The sequence below is a fragment of the Gloeophyllum trabeum genome (assembly GCF_000344685.1).
Source record: "Gloeophyllum trabeum ATCC 11539 unplaced genomic scaffold GLOTRscaffold_00004, whole genome shotgun sequence".
NCBI classification, from domain to species: Eukaryota; Fungi; Basidiomycota; class Agaricomycetes; order Gloeophyllales; family Gloeophyllaceae; genus Gloeophyllum; species Gloeophyllum trabeum.
This window is the reverse complement of record NW_006920413.1, coordinates 2414534-2435393: the sequence shown is the minus strand read 5'-3', so window position 1 is coordinate 2435393 and position 20860 is coordinate 2414534. Positions and strand designations below refer to the sequence as shown.

General features: G+C 50.9%; 7 protein-coding genes and 1 non-coding gene across 8 annotated transcripts; 5 read left to right on the top strand and 3 right to left on the bottom strand.

Moving 5' to 3' along the window:
• The first annotated feature begins 221 nt into the window (after nt 1-221).
• Nucleotides 222-2120, top strand: GLOTRDRAFT_74466 (kinase-like protein). Its single transcript, XM_007866448.1, has 8 exons — nt 222-422; nt 495-571; nt 623-892; nt 942-1025; nt 1084-1248; nt 1336-1484; nt 1551-1699; nt 1775-2120. Exons 1-8 carry the CDS (start codon nt 365-367, stop codon nt 1843-1845), a joined length of 1023 nt encoding a protein of 340 aa, XP_007864639.1. The 5' UTR covers nt 222-364; the 3' UTR covers nt 1846-2120.
• Nucleotides 2121-2743: 623 nt separating this feature from the next.
• Nucleotides 2744-3349, top strand: GLOTRDRAFT_74465 (uncharacterized protein; the record flags this gene model as incomplete). Its single annotated transcript, XM_007866447.1, has 1 exon — nt 2744-3349. The coding sequence occupies one exon, from the start codon at nt 2744-2746 to the stop codon at nt 3347-3349; it is 606 nt and encodes a 201-aa protein (XP_007864638.1).
• Nucleotides 3350-3629: 280 nt separating this feature from the next.
• Nucleotides 3630-5264, bottom strand: GLOTRDRAFT_137867 (uncharacterized protein; the record flags this gene model as incomplete). The annotated part of the gene is made up of 5 exons (XM_007866446.1): nt 3630-3915; nt 3973-4073; nt 4125-4287; nt 4343-4601; nt 4658-5264. The coding sequence occupies 5 exons, from the start codon at nt 5262-5264 to the stop codon at nt 3744-3746; spliced, it is 1302 nt and encodes a 433-aa protein (XP_007864637.1). The 3' UTR covers nt 3630-3743.
• A 7660-nt stretch (nt 5265-12924) lies between these two features.
• Nucleotides 12925-14455, bottom strand: GLOTRDRAFT_115453 (asparaginase; the record flags this gene model as incomplete). The annotated part of the gene is made up of 5 exons (XM_007866445.1): nt 12925-13215; nt 13274-13424; nt 13476-14054; nt 14108-14160; nt 14212-14455. 5 exons carry the CDS (start codon nt 14453-14455, stop codon nt 13118-13120), a joined length of 1125 nt encoding a protein of 374 aa, XP_007864636.1. The 3' UTR covers nt 12925-13117.
• Nucleotides 14456-14648: 193 nt separating this feature from the next.
• On the top strand, nt 14649-14742 carry GLOTRDRAFT_t52. The gene has a single exon. It is a non-coding gene; the product is annotated as a tRNA-Ser (tRNA).
• A 112-nt stretch (nt 14743-14854) lies between these two features.
• GLOTRDRAFT_127917 (uncharacterized protein) lies at nt 14855-16330 on the top strand (the record flags this gene model as incomplete). The annotated part of the gene is made up of 5 exons (XM_007866544.1): nt 14855-14890; nt 14942-14995; nt 15072-15216; nt 15272-15726; nt 15794-16330. The coding sequence occupies 5 exons, from the start codon at nt 14855-14857 to the stop codon at nt 16328-16330; spliced, it is 1227 nt and encodes a 408-aa protein (XP_007864735.1).
• Nucleotides 16331-16505: 175 nt separating this feature from the next.
• Nucleotides 16506-17085, bottom strand: GLOTRDRAFT_127916 (uncharacterized protein; the record flags this gene model as incomplete). Its single annotated transcript, XM_007866545.1, has 4 exons — nt 16506-16573; nt 16633-16773; nt 16837-17007; nt 17079-17085. The coding sequence occupies 4 exons, from the start codon at nt 17083-17085 to the stop codon at nt 16506-16508; spliced, it is 387 nt and encodes a 128-aa protein (XP_007864736.1).
• Nucleotides 17086-19492: 2407 nt separating this feature from the next.
• On the top strand, nt 19493-20023 carry GLOTRDRAFT_39071 (ICMT-domain-containing protein; the record flags this gene model as incomplete). Its single annotated transcript, XM_007865792.1, has 1 exon — nt 19493-20023. A coding segment is annotated over one exon (531 nt), but the record flags the coding sequence as incomplete, so codon positions are not given.
• Nucleotides 20024-20860: the final 837 nt, after the last annotated feature.

Genomic DNA, 20860 nt, shown 5'->3' with positions numbered 1-20860 from the left:
ATCCGATCCTGAAACAAACATCAGAGATGGTTCAGAGTTCACTATGTAAACATATTATTGTTAAATACCCTGAATTATCTAACTACATGCAAGGTGGTAGGTAGTAATGTTACGATCAGCTCTTTGTGGCATTTGCCACATGCCTGGACGCGTCAAGGTCACGTGAAAGGCTGTTCTAACCCAGTGCCGAGCATGAGACCCATATTGGGAGCGATCTAACCGGAACCAGCGTGAGCCTGCACCTCCATGCACTGCAGCCTCGAGGCATCGCGTTAGTCGGCAGGCTACCCAGGTAGCTATCTCCCACCCGCTCTCGGGAGACACTCGGTCGTCGCCACTGTCTGGGAGCACGGACTCGTTCGCGATGGCTAGAGTTTATGCAAATGTTAACGCCTCTCTCGGGAGATCGTGGTACGATTACGGTGCGTGACGGTGTATTGGTTAGAATCACAATGAAAACTAATGTCTGAGATGAACGGATTCGTTCCGCATAGAGAGTTTGCGTGTTGAATGGAACGGGCCCGATCGGTATGAGATCGTACGGAGAGTAGGCGGGGGAAAGTATTCAGAGGTATGTTATGCTAATATCTCACGAATGAAACTCACGGCGAGTTCTGAACAGGTTTTCGAAGGCGTGGACATGGTGAACGACGACAAATGCGTGATCAAGGTGCTGAAGCCAGTATCTTCCAAGAAGATCAAGCGGGAGATCAAGATCCTACGGAACATCACCGGAGGACCGAACATTGTCTCGCTGCTGGACGTCGTCCGGGACCCGTCTGCGCGCTACCGGAGTTTAGTCATGGAGTACGTCGAGAACGTCGAGTGGAAGTACCTGTTTCCCCGCCTGACGGAAGTGGACATCAAATACTACACGTTTCAGCTGCTAAGAGTATGTTCGTCTGAATCACCAAGATTCGGTCCATTGATATGGCTGTCAGGCACTGGACTTTGCCCACTCTCATGGGATCATGCACCGAGACGTGAAGCCTGGGAACGTTATGATTGATCACCAAAGGCGTAAGGTAAAGCTCGTCTCATCAAACAGACCGTTTATTTTGTGTCGATTGATATATCCGACAGCTCAGATTGATTGACTGGGGTCTCGCCGAATTTTATCATCCCGGTACCGACTACCACATCCGCGTCGGCTCACGGTACTGGAAAGCGCCGGAGCTGCTTGTAGGGTACCAGAAATACGACTATAGCCTCGATATTTGGGCGCTCGGCTGTATGTTTGCTTCCATGGTACGCGGCCATTTCTTCATCCACCTTCAGCACATGTCGCAGCCGGCAGTGGAATTTTGACTCTAAGGTTACTGTGCATTCATATAGATCTTCCGCAGAGAACACTTCTTCAGAGGAAGCGACAATCAGGACCAACTCCTGAAGATCGTGAAAGTGCTTGGCACAGATGACTTCGACAAATACCTCGACCGGTACGATATCGAACACGAAACCAGCTTGGACGACCTTTTGAAACGGTGAGCGTCTCTCACATGCCTTTATCCTCCCAACTGATCTTCAAGGGGGATCCCGGGACACGCCAGGCATCCAAAAATACCATGGCAACGTTTCATCAATGCGGAGAACCAGCCTTTCGTGTCGTACGAGTCCCTGGACCTCCTTGAGAAGATGTTGAAATACGATCACCGCGAGAGGGTGACCGCACGCGAGGCGCAGGCGCATTCATACTTCAGTAAGTCCCGAGCTCCTGCCGGTATCTAGCGCGCCTGTAACTCACTATTATATCCGCCAACTTCCCTTATCACAGATTCTGTACGGCTGGAAGCCATCTCCGCGCAAGGGGAGTGCGTGAGCGACTCTGGGTTCTGTTCCATGTAACAATAGTTGTTTGTATGAGAGGTGTCGGCTCGCTGTGCATCGCTGTCGTGGCTTTGAGACGTTGTTCCATATCTATCCAGCTTTCCCGGTCTTGTTATCCACCTTTCATTTCCTGCCATAATTAACGGGTCTCGGGAGAACCGAATGGATCTGAGGCGCAGACAGGAAGTTCGATCCACGAGTACGGATAAGATCGTGTCCATCATGATTTATTAACTATTGATCGTCCTTGACTTCCTGTATTGGACATTTAGAGAGGCATTGCATTATGAAAGGTAGATATCTGTAATCAAGGAACGCCAGACGCACCCGAGATGGACGCCATGCAAAAGCCAGGAGGCGCGAAACACGGGGTGACCCTTCGTAGCCTCGTGGCCCGACCTTATTTCAGTCGCGTAGCATACCTGCGGGGTAGCTCACCAGCGATACCTCAGTATTCACTCAAACGAGCGTCACTATCTCTATTCAATCCCTGCGACACCCACCCACTGCTGCCATGCCATACACGCAGTACGCCGACCTGCCGGGTCTCAGAGTGCCCTCGAGACAGGTGTACTACGACGCCCCTGCACGCAAGCTGCACATAGCAAAAGGCGTTCCTGCAGAGCTCGTAGCGCCTCAGATCTCCCGACCTCGTTCGACGCCGCTGCACCACATTCCCCCCAATCACAGACGACACGCGTCCGACGGGGAGAGGTTCGAGGAGATATATGCGTGGGTCGCCGACCAGGACTTCCGCGGTCAGAACGGGAAATATCAAGATGTCAAGAGGTGGTTGGCAGACCAGCGCATGGCGGCAGATGCTGCTGAGTGCAGACCCGGGTCGACTTTGGGCTGGGGAGGCAGGGAGAACGTTGAGGTCCTCGGGCGGGAGCACCGGCGACGGAGGGTCGACACGATGCTGAGCAGCTACCAATCGCGCGTGGATGCCACGATTGCGATGTCGAGGCAGCAGGAAGCGGAGGCGCGGAGACGGGATGGGGAGCGGGTGAAAGTGGTCGCAGAGGAGATGCGGAGGATCGACGAGAGGATACGGATTAAGCGGGAGATGGAAAGACAGAAGCTGATGGAGGAGAGGAGGGCGCAGGAGGAGTACAGACGGGAGAGGCGGAGGACGGAGCAGGCGACCCTCAACCAAGCCATTACGGACGCTTGGGAGAGGTACGAGACTCGCTGGGACAAGCTCAAGATGCCAGACTTCGACGAGGCACTTACGTTCCGCACTATCCCGTGGCCTTTGACGTACATTCCGAAGACGATTGAAGATATTCACCCGCACGCGATCACCTTCTTCCTCCTATCGCCCCTCCACTCTGAAGAGCAGCCAAGGAAGGAGAGGATACGCAGCGCTCTGCTTCGCTGGCACCCGGACCGGTTCCGACGGCTGTTGGACAGAGTGGAGGAGACTGACAGGAAAGCGGTAGAAGAGGGCGTTGGGGTCATCACACGATGCATTAACGACCTCTTGATGAGAGAGCAGAGCTTCTCGGCATATAACTTATGAAGAGTCTGTTAAGGTTTTTTTCCTGTGATTACGACTCTGCACCTGATGCAACCTACGATTCAATGTATCATTATATCACGAGCATAGTAGAAGCGCATATGTAGCGAACTTACCAGTCGAGAATGATTCAGACCTGAACTTCACGTAGTCTCAGACCTCCAAGATGAGTTACCTTCTGAACGCATGACGGTGCTGCAAACCTTCAGGCGGTGGATGCCGAAGCCTTTGTCTGTTTACGACTGGAACTCAGTCAGACCCTTCAAGAGTCTCGAACGAGGATACAACAGGACAATGGAGGTCATCAGGATCACCATACATCAATCAATGTCGACACTCGCAGAGGATCTAACACATCACGAAGAGCACCAGCCATTCAGACGTCATCTCAGTCGCCTCAGCGGACCGACATCCTCGCCACAAACGAAATAAACGCATCTGTAGCGTGAGGAAGCTCCCCTTGCATTGCTTTCTTGATCAATGCCAAGAGATCCTCCTTCACCCTAGGGATATGCCAATTCTGGCTTAGAACGGAGACCTCCATCTCTCGGATTTCAGCATATTCTGGTCTATGGCAACAGGATGGCAGTCAGTCCTTTGGGGTAACCACGACGCTCTGGACTTACATTGAAGCGAATCTAGAGAAAGCCTCTTTGACAATATTCGTCCCGGAAAGCTCGGATTTAATGGCTAAAAAGGCTTTCTTCTTCAGCTCCTCGAGACCAAGCTGAATGCGCTTATCAAGTTATGCCAACACTGCGCAGGTGAATCGAAGTACCTTATCGGCCAAACGGTACATCGATTTGGGGGAGCATCTCGGCGAATCATCCGAACCCCCCGTCGCCGGCGTCCTTTCTTCACCTTCAATTGCAGGATACCCCGATCGCAGAGAGGCGAAGGAAACATCACCCGTGTACAGGTAGTATATGAGCGCTTTGTATCTATAGCACGGAGATGAGCCATCTGTTCACGCTGGTCCTTCAATGTAGAACTCACGTGCGGTACGCTGAGTCGGTCACTACGACAGTGCGCAATGCGCCATCTCGCTCCTCGATGGGTAGTGCAGCGGTATCTCCCACTGTGCTACGGGCAGCGACCCCTGTGTCATCCAGATCTGGGTCTTGCCACTCTGCGGCGCGATAAGACTCGTCCTGAGTGTCTTCCGAACAATCAGAGAGGTCGCTGTCTGAGTAGTAATCGTATTGGTCTTCGTTGAGAGCACTGATGGATGTGCCCATAAATCTCTCAGAGAGTACTATCAGCGAGGACAACCTTCGGAAACGTCGGGAGGATAAAATACGGCGCACTTACATGGCTCAAAGTAAGCGCAATTCGTCTTTAGAATGGCACTGTTGGCGAAGAGAGCTAACGGTGCATCAACCCGACCGGACTGCCTGCGTCGCGAAAAGACAAGAAACTTAGTGTCATTGAAAGAGCCACCCGAAAGGGTGGTGACCAGCGTTTGGTTTAAGGTAGTGCGTAGCGACCCGGAGAACGATGATGGCAGCGGGTATACAACCCTGAAGGTGACATGGATAAATCCCCGGTTGGAACCGGTCCATGGCAATTCAGAGCCCTCCGATAACGGCTCCAGATTACTGTTTGGAAGCCTGAGCATGTACCCGGAGAGTACTTGTACTGTCGAGTCCTCGGGCAGTTCATCATCTCCTTCAATAACGGATGCAGATAGTTTGATGTAAGAGACTCTGTAGTCCACCGTACGGAGATCCACAGCCGGGCGTACTCTAGCCCGACGTTTCCATGACAGGTATACGCCAAACCGCCAGCCTTCACCGTACTGCTCCGACCATACCGCCGTCTCATCGCTAGAACGCGACCCCGACGGCCGGCAGTCAATCCGGAAAGAAACCTCCTGGCTGGCTTCCAACGTCGATGCTGTTTCGCCGACTTTCTCCATGGATTCGGGGGTATGCCAGACGTTTAGTCAGGGGGGGGGGGCTTTAAGGCCCGACACGCAATCTGGGCTTCGAGTGGGCATACATGTGAGCGCTATATAAGCCCCGATATGCATACCGCAGCTAAGTAGAACTGTAGGCGCCCCATTAAGTGTAACGCGAGGCCTGCCGATTTGGGCGCACGCCAAGTACTGCTTCGCCCAGAACTTGAGCCGTATAGTACGCATACCAGCATTTGGCGTCAGGATCACGCATGTAAACCTGATGGACCCGGAGCAGATGCCGGGAACGTACGAGTGAAACCAATGTCGAATCGAGGGAAGCATGCGCAGAAGAGGTCGTGGGAATCGGATTGAGCAGAACATGTCATTCAGTGTGCAGTACCAGATACATTATCCAACTCTTCTCAGCTGAGCAGACCGGCAATGTCTATGGTGTTCTTGCGCCTGCGAACATGCATGTAGGCCATGCTGTTCTTTCGTAATTTCCTGATCGCGATCACCCAGGCAAGCCTACTGCATGTATGTGGGAGAGCACAGCTCTGCAGAACGCCGAAGCGTACTTGCCTTCGGCCCTTACATTAGGAAGCAGTCATTCACCCCGGCAGAGACTACGCCGTTAGGAGGGTTACACCGAGAGGATGCTCAGCTGCTAGCCTGTAGGGTCCGTTGGCAGGTAGGTGATCCATCGATAGTCATAACCATATGAGATACACTGACATCGTTGATTTGAAAGGCTAGTCGTACATGACGAAGACTTGTCGACCCGAAAAGTCATCCGGCACTCTCCTCCAGAACGAGGGCAGCACAACGAGGCACTCCACCCCCCGCGGCGGGCCAAGGGAGTCCCGTGGGTCTATACGGTGCATCTGATATCACCATGAGGACGATGTAATGCAGGGATGCTGCGTGGCTCTCATACGTTCCCCGACTTCCCAATCGACATCGTTGGGAATCAGCACAGGATACCCATTCAAAGTTGACCCCATGGAACCTTGTCCGACTGGACTAGTCTTCTCGAAAAAGCACACTGAATGTTGCCAGGTGCGAACCTTGTGCGCTCTTTTCCCGGTGAGCCGCTTCCTTGTCATGCCGCTCCAAGCATATCTGATCGAGTTACAATGGCAGACACGCCAGTAAACATGCTCTTGCGCATACTTCTACAGCTAAAATGCAATTTTCGGTCAGACCTGCTGTGCTTTTTGCTATCTCCAAAATGTATAGTGAGTTGCTGTACTAGTATTCGGGTTCGCATTGCCATGAGGTCTCTTCGAGATCAATCTCTTGCAACGGGAACCGCGATCTGTTTGCTATGCTTGTGCCGCGTGATCTGCACTTCACGGATTCTCCAAGGCTGGGCCCTGAGTATACCGATGTCTTTTATGAAGTGAGGGCACATGCATGTTGTGAGACTTCAGCATTATTTCTTCCACTGTGCCCCTCTATTGTGTGAGATCAATAATGCACTCCTATGCCCTTACAGCAGCTTCAGGGGATCCATGCTATGGGGCATAATGTCTTTAGCTGAAGAGCTACTTTGCAGATCATGCCAGTGATCCATATGCTGTTGATATGCACTAACACACAACAACCCTGAAGACCAAGGGAAAACAACCAAACACACCCAGCGGTATGGGTGGAGGTGGTCTAAGGTGATTGAAGGGTAATAATAAAGTTCAAGGGGGAGAAGAGGAGTAAGACAACATGGCCCGTAGGAAGACATAAAGTAATAAAATAAAACCTTGAGGCCTGTAACAAACAACAAAATGATGCTCCAGAGTATTTATCTCCAAAGGTCACTAATAGACAGTACCGCGGGCACCAACTCCAGTCATAGGATAGTGCACACGGGGGTGGGATTGTCCTAAAAATGCTTTGTTATCCTTATTTCTGTTAATACACACTCATGGGAGCTGATATTCAATGGCAAAGATAATCAATTGGATGGGTCAGGCTTATTGGCAAAGCTAAGATTGATCACAATTTGCTAAGTTTGACACTTCCAAAATTTTTGGGTCACTGAGACTTTAACTCTGATATGCTGAGATGGTGAAGAACAAACTTGTTTTTGTTTTACTTTAGGGCCTGTTCAGTTGCGCGGGTAGGGTAGGGTAGGGTAGGGTAGGGTAGGGTTAGCTTGGTCCTCAGTTTCCCAGCGGTCCCAGTGGCATCTATTCTCACCCTGAGTCACAGAGTGTGACATGCGCTATTTATGGATGGATCCTGCTTCTTCAAGTCTGGAGCTCAAACCCACGTGCGTCTATTCCTCATTTGAGCAGTGCAATGGTTCTTCGGCAATGGCCAGCTCTGCTGATTGGCCAAATACTCTAAAACCGACTGGTCAAGCTTGGCTTACCGGCATTGTGCACAGATGCCCATACAGGTGCGGTCACTCTGGTGACAGACCTGGGGCTAGACTTGAGTCCACCGAACACGTTCTGCGAGACCTGCGAACGGGAAATTTCCTCAGTTGTATCCGAAACACCACAAATTTCCTAATCCGTGCACTTTAACCCTACCCTACCCTACCCTACCCACGCAACCAAACAGGCCCTTACATTGTACATTTTATACTACAGAAATGGCCCTGCGACCGCTCACAGATAAATAACAAATAACTGCTGCAACCCCCTAACTGCTCTAGTGATGCTGCGGTCCGGCTCGGTCCAATTATTGGCCTAAATTTCTGGACCTGGGACCAGACCCAAGGTCCAGTTCGGGTAAATGTCTGGACCGTTGATAAGCCTCAGGATCGTCTGACCCCTGAAAATGCGGACTCAGCACATCGTACAAGCCCCCCGGAGCTTATTCGACACAGCGCTCACACGCCTCTAGGCTTCTATGGGCTCTAAAAGAATTTTTCTATTTAGCTCCGGACTTCCTAGCATCCCGAGACGTACACGGACCCATTCCGCGATTTATCTCCGCAAACGTGAGCTCCGGGGTGACTTAACCTATGCAACTTTTAGATGAATTAGCTCCGGGGCCCACGGACGCTTCTATTGAGGGGCGTCATCCTCATGCCCACCCTCCAGCACACTCCCCCTCTCGTTTCCATCAAGCTACCGAAGGTGCGGATGCATACGAGTCACCATCAGGCCAGCATCAGTCAGCAAGTGGCCGGAGGTAATTAGCATGTGACCGGCGCATCACACGGAGTGATGGGACTGCTTGGGTCAGGTGGCGGAGCGTCGAGGTGACCTCTAGGGGCTGGGATGAGCAAGTGGGAGTGCAAGAGAGTCGTATAGTGTATGGTATAACACCGGCAAGTGCTGAGCAATCCTGTGGGTAGCGGCATTTATTTGTTATTTATCTCCGGACGGTTGCAAAGCCATTCCTGTAGTATAAATTGTACAAAGTAGCATACAGAAAAACAAGTTTTGCACTTCACCATCTCAGAGAATTAGCGTTATGATCTCAGCGAGCCTTGAAGTTTGAAAGCGTCAAACTTAGCGAATTATAACCGATCCTAGCTTTGCCAATAGGCCTGACTCGTCGAGTGATTTATCTCCGCCGTTGATTGAATTATCTCCAGTGAGTCCTACATAGTGAAATAAAATTAACCAAGTCTCTCTAGCAATTTCTACCACCGCGGTGTCAGACAATGTTATCGTTCGAATGCCAAACTGCGCTGTTGCCACACGCTGAATGTCGTCCCCCTCCAGGCTGGAAGTGTACCACTACTACCAGCATCAAGCTGAAGAGACCTGTACATACAGGTCGGTCTTGGAAGGTCTGGTAGATGCGGACTTCAACAACTGGTTGGGGGTAGGAAACGAAGACCTCTATGACATATCCTTCGAGCGCGCCAAGCACCTTCTGTTAATGGGAGAAAGGATGAGGGCAAGTATTGGGAGAGGAACTGTGTAGAATGCTCTATAAGGACTGAAAGTGTTCCATGATTGGCCAAGGATCGTTCTCACCTTATTGTTTACCACTTTCCCATGCCTATTGTTTTGGCTTAGTCACCCATGTTCTCAAAGCTTCAGGGATTGGCTGGAGTTGGATGACTCATACCACTCTCTCACACTATTGTTACCCCTTTCTCACACTATTGTCTCCTCCCAAGTATCTTCCCACCCTATTGTTTGTAATTTCAAATTACTGTAGGGTATATAAGGAGCTCAGTAGAGAGAGGAAAGAGAGGATCAATCTATCTGGGATCCCCCAATAAAGCTATTTGCCTGTCAAGTCAATCAGACCTTGTCCCTACTGTGGGATAAGAATTGTCTGGACTCTGATTGTCTGAAGCACCTCAGTGTAGGGAAGGACTGCAGTACTGTCTGCTGTCTGCTTCAGTTAGCTTAAGTCTGTCTTGGAATATGAGACTGGGTTATTGGAAGTCTGCCATTAGACTCCTGTGACCTGTGTTAGCTCTCTACCTTCATTCTCAGCTAGACTCTAGTAGTCAGCTACCTATTTAGTATCTATCAGATTACCACCACAATATCAGGGTCTGTGTTAATTGGAAACTTATCTTACCTCTCGAACACAAGGGAACTGCTCGACCAACGTTAAATCCAGCATTCTCTTGGGGAGCTTGACGACCTTTCCACTTAGTAAATTCTAGGTGGATTTATATCCGTCGCAAGTTCAGCTGACAGTGGGCACGATCCTATGACAGGTGTCGTTGCTTGCAACTTTGATTGCGACTCTTCGGAGATAAATACTCCGGAGCATCAGCTAGCATTTGTTTTTAGGCGTCAAAGTATTTGTTTTATTTTTCTAGGTCTTCCTATGGACTACCCTACGACGTCTTACTCCTCCTTCCCCCTCGAACTATTAAAATACCCCTCAGTTGTCTCGGACCACCTCCACCCATACCGCTGGTGTTAAATTTATTTCTTTTGGTCCTTGGTGATTGTTGTGTGTCAGTGCATATCACCGTGAACCACAAAGAACCTGAAATGGCGTTGGGTCCGGTCAGGTTTGGGTTTGAACCCTTCAGAATTACCATACTTAGGTATGGTTCGGGCATTGTGGCTCCTGGACCTCACTTCAGGTTCGGTCCAGTTGGCCTTATTTCGCCCCTACAAAGCACGAACAAACAACACTAAATCTGGAAGGTGAGTCATGTGACCTCCGCCAGCGCCGGGCAGTCACACGCTCAAGGCCGCACAGCCACATTTAGAAGTAGTACATACTGTTGGTGTTCTGTTCACTCAGAAGCAAATTAAAAAAATTTTCAGAATGAAAATTGTGTGATACAGGGTGCATAAGTACTACAGAAAATGATTGAATACTGCTCCAGATACGAGTTACAAAATAATTGTGTAGCATTAAAAGTACCCCGCGCAGAATCGAACTCAGTAGCACCAAGGATAATGTACTTGACGCACTATCCATTACACCATTCAGTCTTGAGAAGTCACAATAGTAATATTAATATATTAGTGCTAGGGCCAGGGCGGCTTCCTAATAGAGCAGTCGACGGAGCCTTTGGAAGGTCACATGATTTACCTGCCTGATTTGGATTGTTTGTTCATGCTTTGTAGGGGCGAAGTACCAAAAGTGGTTCGGTCCACCCCAAAGCTGGACTGCAGACCAGAACCTGGGTCCAGTCCGAGGTTCGAACCGGTTCTCCCAGGTTCAGGAACCGGACTGTGGCATCACTAAACTGCTCAGCACTCCTCCACCACTATACCACATACTAAATGACTCCCTTGCAACTCCACATGCCTGCCCTAGCTCCCAAAGGTCACTTTGATGTGTCAGTACCTGCCCTGAACCTTCCGTCAGGCCGCATGACATGCAAGTCACGTGCTAATTATCTCCAGCCGCTTGCTGACTGATGCTGGCCTCATGGTCATGGATTTACATCCCCAAGCTCAGAAAATCAATGGAGACAAAGGTGAGGAAGCTGAGGAAGCTGAGGATGAGGATGAGGATGACTCACAGTGAGACAGGTGTCCATGGCTGCCAGAGTTTGATTCTTTGTGAAGTTGCATCCTGAGTCACTCTGGAGCATCTGACCTCAGAGCTAATGCTTTGCAGCAATCAGTGTTGGCCTTGAGGACGCTAGGAAAGCCGGACTTAATTCAATAAATATTTTGGACCAATCCTAGCATAGGGACATGTGAGTGTGACATCAAATATACTCTGTAGGGTGTGAGTGGATGTGCTGATTCTGCGACTTTGGGGGTCAGACGATTCTGGAGGCTTATCATCAGCACACTCTCTAGCACCATAACCTTACAACTTTTGCCTCTGGAGCCTGGGCCAGGTCTGTACAGGCTGAAGTGAGCATTGTTCCGTGCCACTTGTTATGCATTGTGAGAGTTACATCATTTGCAAATGTTTGTCCAGAGACTGAATCCAAATCGCCCAAAGGTTCAGCTGAGCCCCATCCAGGTACTTGGAGGTGTGGCCATTGAAAATTGAACAGCTCTGTGAGAGATATGACACCCGAAAGGTGGAAGACAGGTTCCCAAAAATAAAGGATGCATGGTGGCATGGTCTCCTTGGATCTCCTTGCTTTGCTCTTTGATATGCTGGGCCCTTGGGTTATGACAGCGGTCTCTTTCCAGGATACATAGAGGATGGTTGCTGCAGTTTCTGTGTAATAGGTGACCCAGCCTGGTGTGTGTTGTAGAAACACTATGGAACTTTGTGACTGTGACTAGCTAGCTGCACACAGATATCAATGTATGACATATTTCTGTGATGGATTGGTGGAATTCTGTTACATGCTGCACTTACATAGGAGCCTTGACATATTGGGAACAATAGAAATACCTGTCAATATCAAACAGCCACCATGACAGATGCTCTGCCAGCATTTATATGATGGTCTCCTGCTGGACTGCATGTCACGAATGTGTCGCAATTCATAGCCTGGTCCTATGCTGATTCTGTAGGCCCATCTAACACTGCAGGTGTTGCACCATTTATGAGGTGGGAAAATGTTGGTTGAAAGACATATCAAGTGGGTTATATTTACAGACATTTCTCTGAAGTGTCAACATATCTGGCCTCAAAATGGTATGGATAAGTCTTTCTATGGCACCAGCTGCCAAAGCTCACTAGTATCTTATGTTCTCTAATTTCTTTGTTTACTGAGGAAATATGGTACTTTAGAAAACTCAAACACTGCCAGGAAATGACTATCCCCAGCATCACAACATTTTGAAGAGAGTAAAAATGTATGGGGCATGTGAAGCATTGCAATCACTCCCCACATTCTGAATAGCCTAATGCCAAAGATAATCTGTTGAGTTCACTTTGAGCACAGGAGAGAGGTTCTTACCAATGTTGGTGGAATGCATTAGTAAATATAATTTCTCCAATATCACTTTTTACCAACATTTTTCTGCTCCATTATTGGTGCGGTGCAACTCCCTCTGTGTAAGGAGCATCGGAACCAGACAACGGGGCAGGTCGACATAAAATGCATGTTTGCCAGGGCAACAGACTTAGGGGCTATCTTCTTCTTCAACAAGCAGCGGGAGAGACAGCGGGTCTGCCCTGCCTGTTGCAGGCTTTATCACATTGGGCAGGGATAGGAGGGGCTACTAGGATCAGTGCCAAGGGGAGAATGGAGCAGGCATTATCCGGCATGTGTTCATACTGTGGTGATGAGTGCTGCGGAGGTTATAGACAGGGGTGCAGACAAGCTAGACCAGCAAGATTACGACAAGATTATGGAGCACAGTACTGATCCATTGCCCAGCAGGGTCAAGTTCTGGAGAGTCCCAAAAGGAGAGGAGAGATTGTTAAGGGACTATGAGAAAGTGAAGGAAGAGTGCACCAGATTGAACTCTACCTAAAGCAGATATGTAGAGGAGCTCGAGGTCAGAACCTGGAGGGCACTCTTGTCTCATACTATTGAACAGGCATAGGCAGGACATCAGTGTGAATTAAGAGAGCTCCTCATCTTCGAAGATGGCGGTCTTGGTTATGCCATCTTCCCTGACAACGCCCCGGTACATGCCCGAACAATTCATGGGCATAGCGACTACGTGTACATGTGTCAGATATACATCAGAACTCTTTAGCAGTTGATGAATACTCACCATTGCCCTCACGGTCAAGGGCAATAACACCGCCCACACCACCATCGGTACGTAGGTCCTCTACTGCAACCTTGGCCGCTTTGGCCAACGGCTCATTCAACAACTTCATCCGGCGAGCAATGGTCGAAGCCGTAGCAAGCCTGATGAAGTACTGTATCATGTTCAGCTGGAGCAGCATGCGACACGATCAGAACCGGCTCACATCTCCATCCCCTGTCCCAGAGATACCCAAACCCTTTGTGGTGTCTTTCCTCCGGACTCTGTCCCAAGTCTTCCTGATCCAGCTTGTCGTTTTCCACTCTTCTGCCCAGAATCCCGCACCCATATGGGGCGTGTCGCCAATCCTTCCAACGAGTTTGTTTGTCTTGCCGCCCGTAGAGGTACACGCAGCGATACATCCCCTGACATCTAATGCTACAGCACCAATTGTGCCTTGAGGGAGTTGATCCAGAGGTAATTCTTTCGGCTCATGATGTCCTGGGTAAGGCAGGGGTTCCTCAGGCAGCCCAAGTCCTCGTCTATGCTCTCTCCACCTTTGTTCAGTGAAGAAGTAGGACGGATCAACTAATATTTCTCCTAAGCTCTCCCCAATGTTCTCCGCGTTCGCTCCAGACATGAAGGTGTGCGGTGCTTGCGCGGGGGACAGGTAGATACTCCTAACCAGCTTCGATGGGTTCCGAGCACGAGTAAGAAGTGTCAGACCGAAACCTCTCCTAGTAGGAGGCACCTCTGGATGAGTCGACGGGGGCTTGGAAAGCATAAGAGATGCCTCAAGCTCGTTCTAGCGCACGTTAGCACGCGTCAACTGCATGACAGTCCCGACCAATGACGAACCTTCCCATCTGTATTGAAGACGGCACCCCTGCCAGCATTGAAGAGCGGACAATCTATGTGACTTTAGACATCGACTATCGATCCGCATTCTTGTTGGCACGTACCTTCCATGGAGGATACAGCAGCAACAACCGCATCCATGGCTTCTCCTCCGTTTGCGAGGACCTCATACCCTGCCTCAAGGGCGGCACTCAGAGCAGCCTTATATTTTGCTCTTTGGTCAGGGGTAGACTTGCGCTTGTCCATAGTCCCCGCGCCGCCATGAATGACAAGAACGTACTTGCCGGAGCTCGTCGGTAGGGCGCGTCTCGCCAGCAGCGCGTCCTTCTCGCTGACGGAGGAAACCATGGCCGATACGGTGATGATCCTCCACAGAGTACCTGTGAGAATACAAGATAACCATAGCGGTCGACACAAATAATGTCGGACTGCAGACGGACGGCATGGAGCCCGGCACAGAGGTGCTAGGCATTCGACTGGCTATGGTAATAACTACATGTGGAAGACAAATACAACGGTTTTGCCCCGGTCCTTAGGTTAGGTCACTTTGCCGGAGTGGTTAACGGGATCGCCTGCTATTACTAGCTGCCAGCGGTTGGGCTTTGCCCGCGTGTGTTCGAATCGCACAGGTGACGCTTTTTGTCTCCCGTATAGACAATGGATATACCACCATTGGCGTAAGGTCGCGACTCTCTCGCCCTCGCACTCCCTCGCGTAGCCAGATTCGAGAATCATCCTTCTACTGCAATGAGCGTCAACAAGTACGCAAACCTTCCTGACATAGTTCGTATGATGCTTCTCTCCATATCGGGCTGATGCGAGTTTCGTCTGTAGGACACCGCACCAGATGTCTATGAGACGGAAGACGTGTTTCCTACCACTGCCACGGTAATTGACGCGTCCTTCTGGGTACCGACACGCGCAACTGACGCTAACATCATCCGGACATCCTTCGTCCTGGCAGAAAGGTGAATCCAGCGATGAAGAGGCACCGTCGAGACCTCCACCACGGACGAAGAACGGAGACGGGAACCTCGAGTTAGATTCTAGTCATCTAATAGGCGCAGATGAGGCTAGCAAGCGATTTAAAAAGGCTGAAAGGAGGCGAGGTGGGCTCCTAGCTCCTATCACTAGCTGATTGTGCGTTCTGATGGCTTTCCATAGCTCACCGGACGGAGTTCACTTATCCGCCCTCCCCTACGTCCGACACGCCGCCCACCCGCGCGAAACCGCTTTCATACCGTGACCGTCTGCGATTGCTTCAAAGCGAGCTGACCACCCTCGAAGCTGAGCTGTCTGATCCGTCGAATCCGGCCTTGCATAAGGAGCGGGAGGAGGAGCACGTCGACCCTGGCGAGCTAATTCGGGGGCTGGTGGACGTGAAAGGACGGCTAGAGAAGATCAGTAAGGTAAAGGAGGGGAGAGGGAGGCTCGTGGAGGCTATCTTGAGGGACGAGAATGACACCCACGAGGACCGGGACAACGAGAAGGACGCGAAGGGGGAGAAGGATGGGCAGGAGAAAGGGAAGGGATTGGATGTAAGAAACGTTGCAGAGATGGACAAGAGGGTCGGGGAGCTGGAAAAAATCATCGGATCTTCTACCACTTCTCTGGATGAGGTACGCTCATACAATGACCACCGTTGTATTCAGGGACAGCATCTGACGCTAACTGTTACTCCATCAGACATCACCTCTCCCGCCGCCTCTTTTGCCTATGCTCACTCGTCTCAACGCCCAACTGACATTACTAACTCAACCCCGCCACATTGATTCCATATCTCGCCGCCTCAAACTCCTGCTCTCCGATCTCGAGCGAACCTCGCATGGTCAAGGCCACGGAACCTCTACATCCCGTAAGCCCCACCATCCCCAGCAACAACCTACTGCTCCGGCACAACCCGTTAGTGCCTCGCCGCTGCTCGAACAGCTCACGCCCCTCCTCACGCGTCTCGCACCCAACCTGCCTCACATCCCTCATATTTTGACGCGGCTCCGGACGCTCAGCGCGCTGCACACCAGTGCTGCGGAATTCCAAAGCACGCTAGAGAGTTTGGAAGAGGATCAGCGCAAGGTAAGGGAGGCGCTGGAGGATTTGAGTAAGGCGGTGACGACTGTTGAGAAGAGTTTGGAGGAGAATAGAGGAACTGTTAAGGGGAATGTACAGGGGCTGGAAGATAGGGTCGAAGGCCTTGTGAGCAGGCTCGAAGAGCTCAGCCGGTAACGTGCTTCAGGAGTTTCAGTAGTCCTTGAACACATTTACATTGAGATACCCTGTTCCTTGGTCAACCACGACAACAATGGATTATGGAATAGGTTTAATATTCCGGACGACTAATGATACAATTAAATTGTGCTTCTACACGCCGCTTTGGATTATCCTGAGCATCGATCAATGATCACAAGGCGTTGTTCGCCTCAAGGAACTCCCTTGCGTGCTGCTTAGCCTCCGCGGATACCCGAGGATCTACGTCAGGCCTGGTCAATACTTGTCCGGATTCGATAGAAACTTTTAAGAGAGCTTACTGTGCAGCGCTGCCTTGTAGCCCGCAAGCACACGTGTATTGTGCTCTTCCTCGGTGACGCCTTCGCCACGCTCGTACGAGTAACCAGCCTGCTCTAGGATCTCACGAGCATGCTGCTTGGCCTGCTCTGACGTATTGGGATCTACAAGAAAGAGACTAAGTATCCTTGCCGTGCGTAAGGGCAAGGAGTGAATGAATCACGTACTGGATAGGGTAGCTTTATAGCCTCCTAGCTGCCTGTTGGTCTCGACACCGGAGCCAGAGTCAACCTCGGCTCCCATGTTCTCGAGACGGTCGGCGGCACGCTCCTTAGCCTCCTCTGAGACGTTCGGGTTGTGGATTGCGGCCTTAAGACCAGCAGCGACACGAGTAGGATCTGCGTTCGCAAGTTGAATCGCAACCAGTTAGTATGCAGGTCGAACTGACGTCTTATAAGTAAGCACGTACCAGACATGTTTACCGAAAATTTCAGTTGCTGAAGCGGTACTTAGTTGTGGGTGTTGGTTTGTGAATCGAAGAGTGAATCTTTGCTACAACTCGAGGGTACCCCCACCTTTATATACCTTGGGCCTCATTCATTGTGCGCCACATTCGGGGAGGTGCATGGATAAACTCGACGTACCTATGACATCACACCGTTGGTGTTCAAACAAGACAGAGAAACGAAAGAAGCAGATGATCCACGGACTTGCACAGCATGATTTGGCGAAGCCAAGAGAAGCCTCGCTTAGATGGGGCACAGTGGTGGCGAGGTGTTCTTTGGCTCCACAACTCCTCTGCAGCTCCGACTGTGTTCAAACCAACACATAGTCATCGTCATCGCAACAGGTACTGTAAGTAGCTTTTGGAGACGCGCCTGAGGCACATTTCACGGAATTTTACCTGCGCTGCAAACTAACAGTTTTTCGCCATTCCACAGGCAGATACAACGCGAGCGGTGTGGCAGCCTTGCCATATATGCTCCAAGTCCTCGAGATGAGCGTTGGACAGTGCGGGGCTGAAAACGTCTGAAACAAATCTGAAAGGATGAAGTTGTCGATCATCTGGCTGAGCCACTGTGACTCCTGCCTCAGGTGACCGCAGTCACGTCCCAGCCAACTTGCTTCGCCTGCTCAGTCGTTCGAAGAGGACAACACTTCGCACCATCCGCAGGGGCGGCGTACCTGTCCCCAGATATACGAATCTTCCTGTCTACGTTCTTGCGGTGAACATCGCTACAATATTGGACCCACGGACTGGCATCTACCGGAAGTGTAGGATACTATCTAAATTCCTTGAAGACAACCATCCTGCAAGGCTGTCGAAGCGAAAAGCCCTCACCGAACCTTACGAAAACCTACGATGAGAGGAATTTGGCCATATTGGGGTCTTCCACCGTGCTCAGCGCGCAGCTCTGTCGCGCACGGTGAACCTAGAGATGTAGCCCAACAGGACGGCGTTTATCTTTGGATTCTGGCACTTGACTCGTCGTCCAATCAGAATAGTTCTGGTGCGACTGACCGTCGCGCGTCGCAGAAAAGTGGCGTTGTGAGGCAGCCGTAAGGGGTCCGGTTACCAGAAAAGCTCAAGACATGACACATCTGGACAAATATCCAGAGCATCTCTTCACCGGTGTTCGGCTCAGGGTCTCTGGTTACCTAGAAGCCGGTCTGTTTTCTCACTATTATCTCAGCCCTACGCCACTCGACTAATCCAGGTCTTCCAGGTCTAAAAGCCTACCTATGACGCTTTGCCACCGATGCGTATACGTGATGACATCTATCTATCGGCCCGACCGACTTCATCCCCCGTTCAGCTTCGCTCTGACTCGGAGGCGATAATTTTCCGCTTCTAGAAGACCCATTCAAGCCTCTCTCCGTCAACGCCGCTCGTCCCAGCTCACCGCTTGTTGTCGGGAGAGGCTTTGTATACGCTGGTTGTGCACTAGTAACAGGTTGGCTCCAGCTTTCATGGTTCCCCTCGAGACGTGCAATCTTGTAAACCCCGGTCCGCATCCTCGTTTATTTTTGGTTGTAATGTAGGAGGGGTTTCCATCCCCAGGGTTACGGGGATAATCACGGTCTTCTTTCTTCAAACTCCTGGAATGCAATGCACCCACCCCATCGAGAAGCGACCCAGATTTCTTTCGCTCCGTTGGACCGACTGACTTACTACAAGGATCCACCAGGAAGCCTCCGAAGATCCTGCGTCTGTCCCTTATCCATGTCTGTACATGAATCGATCCGTCATTGGTGAGGGCCCATGCTGACTTAACCTTGGCGCCGCCGTATGGCTCACAAAGTCTCCATGCAATCCTGAGAACACCGCTCCCGTCCTGCACGAGTGTCATGCGGTCCTCGGGCCGCACCGGTTACAGACTGGGAGAGGCACTGCTTGGACCTACACAATTGCGACAACTCCATGGGCCGTGTGACAGGGCGCCTACCTTGGTCAGTGCATGTCCCAAGTGGCGCCCGCGATCACTCGGACGATATATACAAATAAGCCGATCAAATCTTTCGGCGAAGGCGACTCGCGAGCGATAGGTGTATAAGCCTTGAACAAAGTTTATGGTGCGGTCGTCGACTCCTCTGAAGCAGTACAAGTCAGCAGCGGACGCACATGGCTTCAGCGCTCTGGAAAATACCGTTCATCGCGGCAGCGGCAGCGAGCTTTCATGTAACTGCCACACCGCCGACTACGCCACCGAGCAAGGAAGAACTCATTCTGCCCAATACATGCACAGAAAAACTCCTCACTGATATTCTTTCGCGGATTTCAGGCCCTGGTACTCCGAAGGTGAGGCCGGTTTATCAAACCAGATTGTTATTTTCGCCTCACGCGTTTACACCTAGATCCTCTTCTGGACCGCTAGCCTTTGCGAGATGGCAGTGATTGTTGCTAGCCGGACGTCTTACTCTCCGCTGAGCGATGCGGTTCTTCGAGTGCTGGCTCCAGCTGGCCCTCCATACACTTCATCAATCAACCTTACCAAATCCTACGTCACGGGTTCTGTATTAGCGGTCCTCGGTGGCGCACTACGATACTGGTGCTACCGTACGCTAGGCCGAATGTTTACTTTCCGCCTCAGCATCGTCAGAGATCACCGGTTGATAACCACCGGCCCGTACGGTATTGTACGGCATCCAAGCTATACCGGTATTCTACTCGCCATACCCGGCATTCAGTTATGCATGCTGGGTCCGGGATCTTGGCTGAGAGAAAGCGGGATGCTTGGGAAGGTCTGGGGCAAGGTCTTCCTTGTGTACTGGGGCGTTCTCTGCGCAGCAGCGTACCCTTCGGTGGTGGCTCGGGTGCCCAAGGAAGATGAGATGATGAGGAACCGCTTTGGAGTAGAATGGGAGCAATGGGCAAAACAGGTTGCCTATAGAATCATTCCCGGTATGTATTAGATTGAATTTCTAGCAGTAACAATGACCACGCCATCCAGAAGCTTTAAACCCCCTAACCCTTATGACAGGCTGCGCAGCTGGGACTTACGGATGTAGTACCAGGACATTTGATGCAGCACGCTAGAGACTGACTACTGTGTAGTAAGCGCTTAGTCTCAGAATGTCATGGTCTCTTATATTTTCCGACTAGAGCCTCAATGTGCGCCCGCTGAATTGGGATTGTACCAGGACTAGAGACAATAAGACTACGACACAGGCACCTGGATCAAGGACTACATATCTCAAGGCCTGGATTGAGTGCTGTCTATTCATTATTCGCCCACGCATAATAATGCGCTACAGTGGTGTATCGCCCAGATTCCCGCTACCGTAGGTAGTGGGTCTTGGACCCCCCGGCCGTTCGCAGGTTTCCTGCGATCGTTTCAAGATCTACGCGATTTATTTGACACTATTTGGCTCTTAACCGTATATGGCGGACGGCAGGACCGGCACACGGCTTTGGACCAATCAAAGATGGGGTCCTCAAAGGACCCCGATTGTAGAACCACGTGGCATCTCTCTTTCCATCTTTAGCCAAGGTGGCGGATGCTGGTCAAGGGACTCAAGAGAACAGACATGACCTAGCTTGGGGCGTTGGAGATGCGGTCTCCAGGTGAAAGCAGCATACTTCAATGTCAGCTGTTTTACATAAATGTCTTGTATACTCAGAACCTGAGGGAGGAGTGAGTGGACATCTCTTCAAATCGTTGAGGTGAATGCTCAGTCGGAAATCATGGCTGGAACACAACTGCTTTCGCAAAATAAATATATTAGTATATGATGCTGCTCAGGATGTCA

Excerpts from the sequence above, each read along its gene's own strand:
- GLOTRDRAFT_74466 (XM_007866448.1), top strand. The coding sequence starts at position 365 with ATGGCTAGAGTTTATGCAAATGTTAACGCCTCTCTCGGGAGATCGTGG. Across the intron at positions 1,249-1,335 it reads GCTGTATGTTTGCTTCCATG|ATCTTCCGCAGAGAACACTT; the intron begins GTACGCGGCCAT and ends GCATTCATATAG. Across the intron at positions 1,485-1,550 it reads TTGGACGACCTTTTGAAACG|GCATCCAAAAATACCATGGC; the intron begins GTGAGCGTCTCT and ends GGGACACGCCAG.